At 45.9% G+C, this 14,995-nt stretch overlaps 1 protein-coding gene across 1 annotated transcript in view; it reads left to right on the top strand.

Moving 5' to 3' along the window:
• The window catches only part of STK39 (serine/threonine kinase 39), a 479,134-nt gene that overhangs the window by 266,904 nt on the left and 197,235 nt on the right, over positions 1–14,995 (top strand). The window contains exon 7 of the mRNA XM_030209520.1: positions 8,960–9,061. Coding sequence (XP_030065380.1) covers positions 8,960–9,061 — 102 coding nt within the window. The remainder of the gene's footprint in view (positions 1–8,959; positions 9,062–14,995) is intronic.

The raw sequence follows: 14,995 nt of genomic DNA on the forward strand, positions 1-14,995 counted from the left end.
CTATAGTTCATTATAAAATATTTAAATATTTGTTAAAAATATTTTAACGTTTTAGGTAAGTTTCATAAGTTAAATCCACTGTTGCTTTACAATTCTTTACTCGTCAGTAATGTTGGTGCGTCTTAAAACATATGTAGAAAAGTCAGACAATATTGTAAAGGAGTACCTACCTCTAAGTATTTAAGATTCAACATGCTGTTTGTGGACGAACCGTGGACTTTTGGCATTGAAATGTTTCTATTGACTTGCTTTATAAATTTGAAGAAGTCTTTCAGGTACCAAGAATTGAAGGCAGATTTTGAAAAAGTTGTTTCAGACATCGTTCATATTTGCTAAATGCATCAAGAATCGACTGAAACACAAAATCAAATGGATCAAAAGAAACTTCTAGGAAGCCACCACAGGAGAATTTAGACTTCTATTTATTTATTTGTTTCATTTGTATCCCACATTTTCCCACCTATTTGCAGGCTCAATGTGGCTTACATGGTACTGCAACGGCGTTCGCCAGTTGCGGTATGAACAAATACAGGTGTTATTAGGTGTTTTAGATACCGTGAGGGCATGCAGTGACCATTTTACTAGACCAGTCAGGTGGATTTTAATGCAGCTGCCATTGACTGAGATTATCCCCTCAAACTGCCTAGAGGCAACTGTCCTAATCCTGGATTAGTTGATAATTAGAAATCTAGTTCCATTCAGCCCACCAGCTCTAAACAGCTCTAAAATCTATCAGCAATATGTGAGAGTGGGCTTTCAAAAAGTGGCAATGGTGAAGACAACCTCAACTCTAAATAACACCTGAGTCACAGATGTAAGTGAAAATGTTTGATAAGATCATCAATAAAGGTGTTTTAAGGGAAACCGGTGTGAAGTGTGGAGGTAAAAAAGCACTTGGAAACTTCGTTCCATGGTTTCAAAGTCCCCCCCCCCCCCCCAACCTTCCTCCTATCCCAGCCTTTCATAGCACAGAGAGGTCCTGAGGGCCATGGTACATTTTGGAATGCAGGCAACTCTGCAGTAACAGCGCCTCACAGAGGAAGATATTGCACAGTGCAGGAGCCCTGACTGCTTCAATGCCTGAAAAAGGGGGCATGTCTTGTGGAACGTTTGAAAATAAAGCCAATTAACTAAAGCCATACAAACCCCCTGTGCAGCCTGTGAAGGCCATGGAGATGTATTTGAAGTCTTTATAAGCAACATGTGAGAGCATAGAATTCTGAAATACATTGAGGCTCTGGCAGAGACCATTTACAAAGTATATATTCCCAATTAATATTTCCAAACAAACAAAGGCACTTTAGTTTTGAAATATTAATTGGGAGCGATACTTTTTTTTTGTTGTAATTGGGTCTTGTCAGAGCCTCTGATGTATTTTGTACATGTAAGAGTTCAGTCTAATTCTCACTGAATAAATAACCCCTGCATCCCCACCCCTACTCCTCCAGTCAGTCTGGTGTTTGGTGTTCAGGATATCCATAATTATTGAATATAAGCACTATTTCAAATTTGTATAGACACCCTTTTGACACAACATTGGGCAGCGAATGGTCACTCTGTTGAACTTGGGTTTTTAATTTTTAGGAAATCTAAGTTGGATAAATGGGGTGGTATTTTGATCAGCATTTTTTGTAAACTCTCTTCATTTTCAATAGTGTATCCAGATTGCTTGAATTAACTAATGCAATATTTTTCTGAAATGTAATGAATGTATTGTGAACGAGTTTTAATAAATTGTGGTGTGGTGTGGTTGTGATGGGTTGGTCAAAGAAAAGAACTGGAATGCTGTGGTGCTTTAAAAGGGTTTAGCTAATGCTGTATTCCATATCATCAAGCTGATCAATCCATAGACTGGTGGGTTGTGTCCATCTACCAGCAGGTGGAGATAGAGAGCAAACTTTTGCCTCCCTATATGTGGTCATGTGCTGCCGGAAACTCCTCAGTATGTTCTCTATCTCAGCAGGTGGTGGTCACACACAGCAGCAGCTCTGGCTAGGCCTCCAAGCCTAATTCTTAGGTTTTGTTGAGTGCCTGGGGTTGAGGGCTCTTTTGAGCAAGTGCAAACCTGGTGGTGCCAGGTCCCTCCTTTTCTCCCCCCTCCCGCTGGCTCCGTTAAAAAAAAAAAAAAATTTGAACGTCCTTAAAGGCGTTTATTTCGACGTTTATTTAAACGTTTATTGCAGCTACTCACTGGGACACCAGGTCGTTACAGCTCGGAGCGGACAGCAGGTAATTTTTACCTTTTTATAGCGGGCAGGGGGTTCCCCGATTCTTCTCCTCGTGGCATATGGCGTCGGAGGGCGAGGGCGCAAAGAGTCGCTCCCCGGATCGCTTGAGCGCTTCTAGAGGGGATGCGGGGGTCTTAAAGCCTGATTCGCCCTTGTTGGGTGACAGTTTCGTGACCGATGAATGTCCCGGTCCTTCCTCCGGCGTGGCGGTTTTTCCCGCCATAAACGCCCATCCCCCGCTCCTCGCCTCCGCCATCTTGGCCGGCCACGCGGCTCGGACGGCTTCTTCTTGGGCCGCCCTTGAGGTTGGAGACATTAATGCCATGAACGCCCTTAATTTGGGCGACGGCACAAAAGCGGCTAAAGTTAAGCGCCGTTCTTCCCGCGCGGCTCCTTCGGGGAGTGTCGCGCCGGACGCCATTTTGGATGCGCAGCATGTCTCTCCCCCGCTCTTGCGAGCGCCGGTTGAGGGTGCGTCTAGGGCTGTAGCCCAGGCTGCGGAAGTGCACAGTCTGGGGGGTTTCTCCCCCGAGTTTGTTTTGCTGCTGCATCAGGCCTTCCTTATGCAAAACGCTGCCCCTGCTCCCTCGTCTGGTAAAGAGGTTGAGGTTCCCAGAGGTAAACGCCCTCGGGTTGATTCACAGGCCTTGGAGGACTTTGTCTCCTCCGATGTAGATGAGGGCAGCGTATCTGAGTTCTCCCAACGGTCCTTTGCGGATTCCTTGGAGGAGACGGATCCCCGCTCGGATGGAGCGGATGACCCCTCTGCAGCGCGGCTGTTTAGCTCAGAGGATTTGCCCAACCTGTTGTTACAGGCCATGGACACTTTGAAGATTTCCTCTCCGGAGGACGTCTCTCCCTCAGCCCCTGTTGGCTCTGCCATTATGCTGGGGACGAAGCGCCCGCCTAGAACCTTCCACGTGCATGATGCCATGCACACCTTAATTTCGGCTCAATGGGATGTCCCTGAAGCGAGCCTTAAAGTGGCTAGGGCTATGTCCCGCCTCTATCCTTTGACTGAAAGTGAACGTGAGGCCTATCTGTGGCCTACCGTGGATTCTTTAATCACTGCGGTGACTAAGAAAACGGCGTTGCCGGTGGAAGGTGGCACGGCCCTAAAGGACGCCCAAGACAGAAGATTGGAGGCGGCCTTAAGGTCGTCCTTTGAGGCGGCTGCTTTAAGTTTGCAGGCCTCAGTTTGCGGCTCCTATGTGGCCAGGGCGTGCCTGACTATGGTGCAGCGGGCTTCCCCCTCGGATCATTCCTTGAGGGCTGATTGGCCGGCCCTGGAATCGGGCTTAGCCTATTTGGCAGACTTGCTGTATGATGTCTTGAGAGCCTCAGCTAAAGGCATGGCTCAGACAGTCTCTGCGCGGCGGTGGCTTTGGCTGAAACATTGGTCTGCTGACCACGCCTCTAAATCCCGCCTGGCTAGATTGCCTTTTAAAGGCAAGCTGCTCTTTGGGGTCGAGCTGGACAAAATCGTGACCGATCTCGGCACGTCTAAGGGCAAGAAGTTACCAGAGGTCAGGGCTCGGGCTAGTGCTCGTCCCGGTACCTCCAGAGGACGGTTTCAGGAAGCCCGTCGGTACCGCCCGGGCAGGTCGGGTTCTTCTGCCCCCTCTTCCTTTAAGAGGAATTTCTCCCCCAAGCAGCATCCCTTTCGCAGAGACCGCCGTCCCGGAGGTGCTCCCTCCGGTCCTTCCCCAGGGTCTCGTACCCAATGACGGGGTCTTGGTCCACACCCCAGTGCAGATTGGAGGACGGCTGTCCTCGTTTCTGGGCGAGTGGACCACAATAACTTCAGACGCTTGGGTGCTGGAAGTCATCAGAGACGGCTACAAGCTAGAGTTCTGCCGACCCTTAAGAGACGGGTTTGTACTCTCTCCCTGCAAGTCTCCGGTCAAAGCTGTGGCAGTGCAGCAGACTTTGGACAATCTGATCCGCCTGGGTGCGGTCGTTCCGGTGCCAGAAAGTCAGCTTGGCAAGGGGCATTACTCCATTTACTTTGTGGTACCAAAGAAAGGAGGTTCTGTCCGGCCTATCCTCGACCTCAAAGGGGTCAATCGGGCCTTGAAAGTGCGGCACTTTCGCATGGAGACTCTCCGCTCTGTTATAGCGGCAGTGAAGGCAGGGGAGTACCTGGCATCCTTGGACATCAAGGAAGCATACTTGCATATTCCCATCTGGCCTCCTCATCAACGCTTTCTGCGTTTTGCAGTCCTGGGCCGACACTTCCAGTTCAGAGCCCTCCCGTTCGGGTTGGCTACTGCTCCGCGGACTTTTTCCAAAGTAATGGTGGTCATAGCGGCCTTCCTGCGAAGGGAAGGAGTACAAGTCCATCCTTATCTGGACGACTGGTTGATCCGAGCCCCCTCTTATGCAGAGTGCAGCAAAGCTGTGGACCGGGTAGTTGCTCTTTTGAGCTCCCTGGGATGGATCATCAACTGGGAGAAGAGCCAGCTGCGCCCAACTCAGTCCCTGGAGTATCTGGGAGTTCGATTCGACACCCAAGTGGGCAGAGTGTTCCTGCCAGACAATCGGATTGTCAAACTTCAGGCTCAGGTGGACCAGTTCCTAGTAGCCTCTCCTCTTCGGGCTTGGGACTATGTGCAGCTGTTGGGCTCTATGACGGCCACGATGGAAGTAGTGCCCTGGGCCAGGGCTCATATGAGACCACTACAGCACTCTCTGCTGCAGCGCTGGACTCCGATGTCGGAGGATTATGCTGTGCGCCTTCCCTTGGACCCAGCAGTGCGCAAGGCGCTGAGCTGGTGGATGCAGACAGACAAGTTGTCTGCGGGAATGCCTCTGGTGACCCCAGAGTGGATTGTCGTCACGACGGACGCCTCTTTGTCGGGCTGAGGAGCCCACTGTTTGGGAAGGACAGCGCAGGGGCTCTGGTCTCCTGCAGAGGCAAAGTGGTCTATCAACCTCCTGGAACTCAGAGCCATTCGGTTGGCGCTTTTGGAGTTCATCCCGGTACTGGTGTTGAAGCCGGTACGGGTCCTGTCGGACAATGCCACGGCTGTGGCCTATGTCAACCGCCAGGGAGGTACCAAGAGCGCCCCTCTAGCCAAGGAGGCCATGAATCTATGCCAGTGGGCAGAAGCGAACCTGGAGCAGCTGTCAGCGGCCCACATTGCCGGAGTCATGAATGTCAAGGCGGACTTTCTCAGTCGCCATACCTTGGAGCCCGGAGAGTGGCAGCTATCTGCTCAGGCGTTCTTGGACATCACGAAGCGCTGGGGCCAGCCGAGCCTAGATCTGATGGCGTCATCGGCCAATTGCCAAGTGCCGCGCGTTTTCAGCAGAGGACAGGACCCTCGATCCCTGGGAGTAGATGCTCTTCTCCAAGAGTGGCCGACACAGGAGCTTCTCTATGTGTTCCCGCCCTGGCCCATGTTGGGCAGGGTGCTAGACCGGGTGGCAAAGCATCCCGGCAGGGTAATCCTGGTGGGTCCGGATTGGCCCAGACGTCCCTGGTATGCGGACTTGATCAGGCTCTCAGTCGTCGATCCTCTGCGGCTGCCAGTGGAGCAGGGCCTGTTACATCAGGGTCCCGTGGTGATGGAGGATCCCTCCCCCTTTGGTCTTACGGCCTGGCTATTGAGCGGCAGCGTCTGAGAAAGAAGGGCTTCTCAGACAAGGTCATCGCCACTATGCTAAGAGCGAGGAAGCGCTCTACTTCTACTGCTTACGCCAGGGTTTGGCGTATATTTGCAGCGTGGTGTGAAGCAGGCTCACTTTCTCCCTTCACTGCTCCAATTTCTTCAGTGTTGGCGTTCCTGCAAGAAGGTCTGGAGAAAGGACTGTCGCTCAGTTCCCTTAAAGTCCAGGTAGCGGCTCTAGCTTGCTTCAGGGGCCGCCTGAAGGGTGCTTCCCTGGCTTCGCAGACAGATGTGGTGCGCTTTCTCAAGGGAGTTAATCACCTGCGCCCTCCTCTGCACTCAGTGGTGCCTGCGTGGAATCTCAACCTGGTACTAAGAGCATTGCAGAAGCCGCCTTTTGAGCCCTTGTCGAGGGCATCTCTGAAAGACCTGACGTTGAAAGCAGTCTTTTTGGTGGCTATCACTTCAGCCAGAAGAGTTTCCGAGCTCCAGGCGCTCTCATGTCGAGAGCCTTTTCTGCAGTTCACTGAGGCAGGAGTGACTATTCGCACAGTGCCTTCCTTCCTGCCCAAGATTGTTTCTCGCTTCCATGTGAATCAGCAGCTCTGTCTCCCTTCCTTTCGTAGGGAGGACTACCCAGAGGAGTACTCTGCTCTTAAATATCTGGATGTGAGACGAGTCATCATCAGATACTTGGAAGTGACCAATGAGTTCCGGAAATCGGATCATCTGTTTGTCCTGTTTGCAGGTCCTCGTAGGGGTCTGCAGGCTGCTAAGCCTACAGTGGCAAGATGGGTCAAGGAAGCCATTGCAGCGGCTTATGTGGCCGCGGGGAAGGTGCCGCCTATCCAGCTGAAGGCTCACTCCACTAGAGCTCAGGCGGCCTCGATGGCAGAGGCCGGGTCCGTCTCCTTGGAAGAGATATGCAAGGCGGCAACTTGGGCTTCGGCTCATACATTCTCCAAGCATTACCGCTTGACTGTGGCAGCTCGGGCGGAGGCCCGGTTTGGAGCTTCAGTGTTGCGGTCAGGGATTTCAATGTCCCGCCCTGGGTGAGTACTGCTTCGGTACATCCCACCAGTCTATGGATTGATCAGCTTGATGATATGGAAGGTAAAATTATGTATCATACCTGATAATTTTCTTTCCATTAATCATAGCTGATCAATCCATAGCCCCTCCCAGATATCTGTACTGTTTTTATTCTGGTTGCATTTCAGGTTCAAGTTTAGTCTTCAGTTACTTCAGAAAGACTTCGTGTTCAAGTTTTTTCACTTGGATTCTTCAAGAGTTGAGACGAGTTTGTGTTACAGTGAGCTGCTGCATTCCTCTCCCCTCCGTTTTACGGGGCTGGATTGAGACATAAATTCTGCCGGCACTCCCTCCCGCTTCGTGCGGCTGTAGGGCAGCTTTGTACCCCTCCCGCTTCGGCGGTGTTAGGGTCAGTCAGCTCCTCCCGCGGTTGCGGTTGCAGGATAAGCCAGATCCCCCCGCATCGGTGGGTGTGGTGTCCCTCCCCCGCTCCACGGGGATGAGCTGGACGGATTCCCCTCCCCCACTTGTGTGGGGATGAGCTGGGTTAATTCCCCTCCCCCGTTTCGGCGGTGGTGAGCTGGGCAGAGTGTCCCTTCGTGGGTGTAATTCTCTAAGTGCTGAGTCCTGCGGATGGAGCTTTGATATCGACATACTGAGGAGTTTCCGGCAGCACATGACCACATATAGGGAGGCAAAAGTTTGCTCTCTATCTCCACCTGCTGGTAGATGGACACAACCCACCAGTCTATGGATTGATCAGCTATGATTAATGGAAAGAAAATTATCAGGTATGATACATAATTTTACCTTTATTTTTTCACATTTATATCACACTTTCAACCAAAGTAGGTAACAAATCAAACATTCAATATGACAACATACAACATTAAATACTAGTGTCAGAAACTATCTTGGCTTTACTCGGAGCTAAATCACTGGGACACATATGTTCTCTTACTAATCATTCTTCTGAATAAGTTTTAACAAAGAAATGAGTTTTCAACAAGCGCTTAAACTGCTGCACATTATCGCGCAATCTCATATAACCTGGAAGGATGTCCTATAAACCAGGGCCAGCAGCAGAAAAAGCACGCAATCTGGTTTCAACATGGTATGCTTTCACTGAAGGCAAACACAACTGCTTAGATTTTTTCGGACATCAAGGACCAAGTAGGCTGATACACTTTTAAAACATCACAGAAATAGCTACATGGATTATAATTGTTCTCTAGGATGTGGTTAGTGTTTTAATATTGTTTATATGTTTGGGGCTAACTTTATTTCCTTTTTTGTAGCAGATGTGCATGTGGGTATGTGATATCTTCTTTTGAAGATGTTTAGTGGCAGGTGTCCTACGTTTGGGTAACTGAAGCTATTGAGGTGTTCATTTGATATGGATTTAATTACTATAGGAGGACTGGTAACTAGGGGCTTCAGTTTTACAATTTTATATCTGAAAGTTCTGCATATTTTATTTACACATTTATATTCTAGACAGACCAGAGAATAAAACCTACATAATCATAATACAATAAAACTGTAAAAATGTAAAAATGAGAGCAGCAGACTTAAAGTTTACCATTCCTTTTCAGACTGGTTTGTCAGTGAACTAAGCAATATTCAGTTGGAGAAAAATTGACGATTGGGAAATACTCTTTTTGAACTGTAATTTTTTCTAGGGGGGATTGATATGTTCATATTGTGGTGGTATGTTTATTATCTGTGTGTCTGGAAATATTTGGTAAAATGGGAATTTTTTTGATTAATGAAATTTGAAATTAAGGCAAAGATAAATATTTGTAGAAATATTTTGTAAATTTTTGTAATGAGAGCTGTTTTTCTCTATTAAAATAGATGCACTTAGGGGGTCTCTTACAAAGGTGTGCTAGCATTTTTAGCACACACTAACCATGTAGATGCCCATAATGTTCATATGAGCATCTACACGGTTAGTGCACGGTAAAAATACCTTTGTAAAAGGGGCCCTAAGGATGCAGCATATTTTTAAAATGCGGTTGCAGTCAGATTTCATAGGGACTTATGATATCTGCAACCTACATTTGTGGGTTTTTTTTAATCTTTCAGGTAAGAGGCTATGACTTCAAAGCTGATATTTGGAGTTTTGGAATTACTGCCATTGAATTAGCAACAGGAGCTGCTCCATACCATAAATACCCACCTATGAAGGTAAGCTCTATTTGATAGAATGTGCAGTTTAAAAGTAATTTGGATCCATACATAGTGCTGGTTGTGCTCTTTATATAATGTTCTAACTTGCCCGAGCTGAAATGTTCTGTAGTAGTGGCCATATTGATCCTTATTGGAGTGCATCTTTTCTACAATACATCTAGGCCTCATTTAAAGCTGGTTTCACCCTTTTGATTTTTAGTGATGCCAAGTATCTGTAGACACAATCACTGCTTGAAGTGTGGGATTCATATGCATTTGAGAAATCTGCGTAATAAAATGTCAACTTTACTTCTTCCTCTTTCTTAGGTCTAGCACACTTATTTAGCTGCTTGTAAAATTACACATCTCTCAAACTTTCTGGTTTTCTAAATAGCTTTCCCTTTTTTTTTTTTTTTTTTTCTTCATGCCTACTGTTTGCTTTGTAGCTAGCTCCCTTAATTTTAAAACTGTGAGTCTGTAGAGTTGATGATGCCTGATTGTGCCTAGGGTTGTACTTGCATCTCTCCCTGGCCCTGGCTTCACCCTATCCACTGCTGAGAACAATTTCCATGCCAGTAGTAATTTATGGCATAACAAAAGCTACAAATATAGGCTCATCGCTCTTTAAAAATGGCTGCCAAGACTTCCAGGGGTGACCTCGTGAGACTTTCGCTAAAGTCTTGCGAGGCTGCCCTTGTAAGTCTAGGCAGCCATTTTAAAGAAGATGCGGCAGGAGGAGGGTCAGCACTGGCAGCAGGCAGGAAAGACTGGGGATCTTTCCTGCCCCGAAGAATCCACTAGACCACCAGGGACGCTGCCTTAAGGTATGCACTGGGAGTCGGACCCTTTGGCTGAGGAGAGCGGGGAGGAGGTCTGTAATACGTAGGTGGGGTAGGGTGGGGAGGATACTGTTTAAAAAAAAAAAAAAAAGTAAAATTTTTTTAAAATGCCACCAGCTTGTGCATAGGGATGTACACAGGAAGTATAATAAGGGAAAACTTTTCATAGGTAGAGTAGTAATTTGTTACAAATCGTAATCAGTGTGTCATTTGGAGGGGCTGGTTATTGGGACACCTAACCCTGCTATAGGTGCAGAGATTTTTTTTCTCCTGGTAAAGGGCTTCTAAAACAGACATCATGTTATGGGAATCAGGTGCTCAACATTCAGAGTTTCTATCTATTTATTTACTTATTTATGGCATTTTATCCCACATTTAAACATGAATTAGATTGGAAGTTGGGAGCATTTAATTTTTTTTCTCCCCCAGAGAGAGAAATGCATTGCCCCCCCTCCCCAGGCTCTCTCCCCGGGTATAGCCAGCTCTGCTATTGGGGGGGGGGAGGGGCACAGAGGTGGACCGGGGAGAGAGCCTGTTAAAAATTAGCACACCACTGGGTATGCCTAGGGGCAGGCTTTGCAATGGTATATCAGGAATAAAAAATAAATAAATAAGAGGTGTTAACACTTTCAAATGGAAAAGGTTTGTCATCTCATGTGAGTGCAAAGCCCTAGATCTCCTTTCTTGCCCTAAACAGACCCTGTTTGAAATACCTTCTACACCTCTGAGTCTGGTCTCTGTAAGGATTCACCTTTACACAATTAGTGTGTATCATGTAGAGGGTAAGCCCATCTCAGGACAGCATCTAGTTGTTCACTTCATGAGAGGTTTGCTTTTGGCAGAGTCTCCTGTCAAGTCGCTGCCTATGTTATGGTACTTCAGTGTCATCCTGACCCAGCTGATGAAAGCTCCTTTTGAGCTTCATGATTCCTGTCATTTAAAGTACTTGACCTGGAAAGTCTTGTTTTTGGTGGCTGTTACTTCAGCTCGCAGGGTCAGTGAGCTTCAGGCCCTAGTGGCGGATCCACCTTAAACTAAGTCGTCATAGTGTACTTCTCCGCAGGCAATCTTAAGTTTCTGCCTAATATGTGGCCTTGTGGTCAAAGGTAAATGCAGGCACTAGAGGCCACTAGCGTCCACATTTACCTGTGCCCTTGTGATCATCGGGCAAATCGCACCCGAGTGATGCAGTAGCGCAGAGCTCATTTTAAATGAGCTGTGCTTGTATTCCGCCCCTATGATCAGAGAACAGTGCTCTGATCGTAAGGGCGGAATATCACTTTAACCCTACGGCAGCTCTGAGGCCTTGCTTTGGGGCGGGGGTGAGATCCAGGGGTCCCACGGATCTACAGCACTTGAGTTTAGAAAATAAAATCTCTCTCTCTGTTTCCTCTGGAAGCTTAACAAAACCTGACTACCACAAAATGTGCTTGTCAGATTACTGAAGCCTAATTTTGTCCAGTCACTTAATACCTTATATTTTCTCTCTTATCTGATATTTTTCAACTCTGACCTCTAAGGTCACCTTCACATAATTCTATTTCTTTGGTATTTTTCTCAAATATTTATCATTTGCCATTTGTAACCTCCTTCCCTCAAATACTTATCACTCATACTTGCCCTTCACTGAAAATGTCTCTGTGTTAATTCATGGTCTGTTTGAAACAAACAACTTTAGGTTTTAAAGTTTATGGCCTATTATTTTAGGCCAAGCAAACCTGTCTGTTAACTTGGCCCTGAAAAAGCCAAAAGGACACAGGCTATAGATTATAGATAAGGGAATAAATTATATATACAAAGCTGATTGATTTACAAAACCAGACAGCTTTATACTAAACAGCTGGGAAGTTCCTGATGCAGTATTGTCGGGGTCTTGCATCAGTTAAGTGGCCACAAACAGTTCTTGCTAAAGTTCACATTGCTTTGAGGCACTGTCTGAAATATAACTTGCAGGAGGTTGACAAGCCAGGCTCTGTATTGTAGCTGTATAGGCAGGGGTTAACCCATACAGTTAGATCTTTCTATATTGGCATTGGAGCAATATTGGCAGTACAACTATGGATCTGAAGACAACTCTGATCAGATGGTGTCAACTGGTCTTTCCTTAGATCCCTCAGGGATATAGGTGAGACTACTCATTTCTGTTTGAGGAAGAGCAGCCTAGTGCCCACATGCTAGACATCATCCAGTTTATTAAAAGGAGAAATAGCTTCTGTAGGTAACTTCTCAACCAAATATCTCTTTAAAATGTCAAGAGGGGATATGCCCAAAAACCTTAGGGAAATTCAGCACACAAAGATGGTCTCCAATTGAAATTCTCAGTCTGTTCATTCTTACGGTGGATCAAAGTCTTATCCTTTAGTACAACAACCATAGTTTCTTTAAGCTGTTTAACCTCTGATTGTACTTGCTTAACCTGTTTAGAAGAGTCCTTCTTGACAGTTTCCAAACTTTGTTATAAAGTCTACCTTTTTCACAAGATTAGCAACTTTTTGTATAGATCTTGCCACCGTAGAATCATGACGTGCTAATTTGACATACTTAGAAAGGCACAGAGGAGATTGTGGGAGTTGCTTCCTGTGAATAAGAAGGCAAATTCCCTGTGTGAAGTCCAAAAGACTCTGTTTTGAGAGAGCACTGAGGAGAAGCTTAAGCCTCACAGGTGTATATAGCAATAAGAGTGAGGTCCAACAATGGTCCAAATTGTAAAAGTCACATCAATTTATTAATAATCATACTATCATAACACAGGACTCGAGACTGCTGTGTTTTGGCACAAAGTAGTCCATCACAATTAAAAAAAAAAAATCAAAGGTGAGATGCTTGTGATCTAGACTAGTGGCTGTTGGAAACAGGATACTGGGCTTGATGGACCTTTGGTCTGTCCCAGTATGGAAACGCTTATGTTCTTAGTTTCTATCTCTGTGTAGCCTTTAGTTTTAATTTATGAAGGATTTTACTTTTGTTGAAGCCTTCCTTCATGCTATATTGTGTATTTGGAATTCTGTGATGCTGACTGATCATAGTAACATAGTAGATGACGGCAGAAAAAGACCTGCACGGTCCATCTAGTCTGCCCAACAAGATCAACTCATATGTGCTACTTTTTGTGTATACCCTACCTTGATTTGTACCTGTCCTCTTCAGGGCACAGACTGTAGAAGTCTTGCCCAGCACTAGCCCCGCCTCCCAACCACCAGCCCCGCCTGCCACCACCGGCTCTGGCGATGAAAATTACTTTTGAGACTCCTGTGTGCTAAAGCATCTGACCTGGAAGGTTTTGCTTTTGGTGACTTTCACTTGAGCATGCATATTCAGAGAGCTTCAGGATTTAGTAAGTTATCCACCATATACAGGTTTTATTAAGTAGAGGAATGTGGTAGCCGTGTTAGTCCACTTTTAAGGTTATCAATAGAAATCAAACAAAATAAAACATGGAAAAGAAAATAAGATGATACCTTTTTTATTGGACATAACTTAATACATTTCTTGATTAGCTTTCGAAGGTTGCTCTTCTTCGTCAGATCGGAAATAAGCAAATGTGCTAGCTGACAGTGTATATAAGTGAAAACATTCAAGCATTACTATGACAGTCTGACAGGGTGGGAGGATGGGGGTGGGTAGGAGGTATGCATGGGGACATCAAAGCATATCATTGATATTCTAACAGGATTGGTGTGGATAGGTGAGGGGAGGGTGATCAACAGAGAGATACAGCTTTATGGTTTATAATGGGCTAGGAACCCCAGATCCTTGTTAAGTCCTTTCTGTTGGGTGTTAAAATATTCAATCATTCTGACTTCAAAGGTCTTACGTTCTTGTATGGTTTTAAAGTTACCTTTCAGGATTCTCACTGTGAAGTCACTGGTACAGTGTCCTGGTCCTGTAAAATGCTGACCAACAGGGGTGGAGCCCTACTGGCACCAGTATTGTTCATGTGATGTCTATGTAAATTGAATCTTGTCTTAAGCATCTGGCCTGTTTCTCCAAAATAGCATCCTTCGTTACATTTTTTACACTGAATGATATATACCACATTGGAAGATGAGCAAGTGAAAGATTCCTTTATGTTGAATATCTTTCCTTTGTGGATGACTGTGGGGTCCTGTGAAATGTTTTGGCATAGTTTGCAACTGGATAAATTACAGGGAAGTGTGCCCTTCTGTTCCTTTTCAGTCTGTGATGGAAGTTTACTTCTGATTAGCTTGTGTTTTAAGTTGGGTGGCTGTCGGAAGGTCAGTACTGGTGGGGATGGGAATATCTCTTTCAGTAATTCATCCTCCTGGAGTATAGGTTGTAGATCTCTTATGATTTTCCTCAGTTTTTCCAGCTCTGGATTATATGTCACTACCAGGGGGATTCTGTCTGTGGCTTTTTTCTCCTTGTACTGTAGCAGATTCTCCCTGGGTGTTTTGAGGGAGGAGGCAATATTCTTGGAGATTATTTTGGGGTTGTAGCCTTTCTGTTTGAAGGATGCAGTCAGGCTTTTAAGGTGTCTGTCTCTGTCCCCTGGGTCAGAGCAGATACGGTGGTATCTTGTGGCTTGGCTGTAAACGATAGATCTTTTTGTATGTGAAGGATGGAAGCTGGAGTTGTGGAGGTAGCTGCATCTGTCTGTGGGTTTCTTGTATATAGATGTTTGTATACAGCCATCACTGATTGAGACCGTGGTGTCCAAAAAATTGACTTTTTCTGGGGAGTAGTCAATTTTGAATCTGATTGTATGATGGTATGTATTGAAGGCAGAATAAAATTGTTTCAGAGTTTCTTCACCCTCCGTCCAAATCATAAAAATGTCATCGATGTACCGGTAGTATTTTAGAGGTTTGGTCTGGTGTGTATTCAGAAATGTCTCTTCCAGCTCAGCCATAAAAAGGTTGGTATATTGGGGTGCTGTCCTGGTGCCCATCACAGTGCCCATTATTTGTAGATAGATATCATTGTTAAAGCGGAAGTAGTTGTGAGTTAAAATGAATTTGATTAATTTTGTAATAGTTTTATTAAAAATAGTGCAGTTGTGTGCACACATTCTAGGTTACTAAGGTAGTAGTGGATTCTACCTCTATGAGACAGTCACCCTTCCAACATTTTTCCATATGCCACGTTGCCAATA

The sequence above is a fragment of the Microcaecilia unicolor genome, chromosome 7 (assembly GCF_901765095.1).
Source record: "Microcaecilia unicolor chromosome 7, aMicUni1.1, whole genome shotgun sequence".
In the NCBI taxonomy this organism is placed as follows: Eukaryota; Metazoa; Chordata; class Amphibia; order Gymnophiona; family Siphonopidae; genus Microcaecilia; species Microcaecilia unicolor.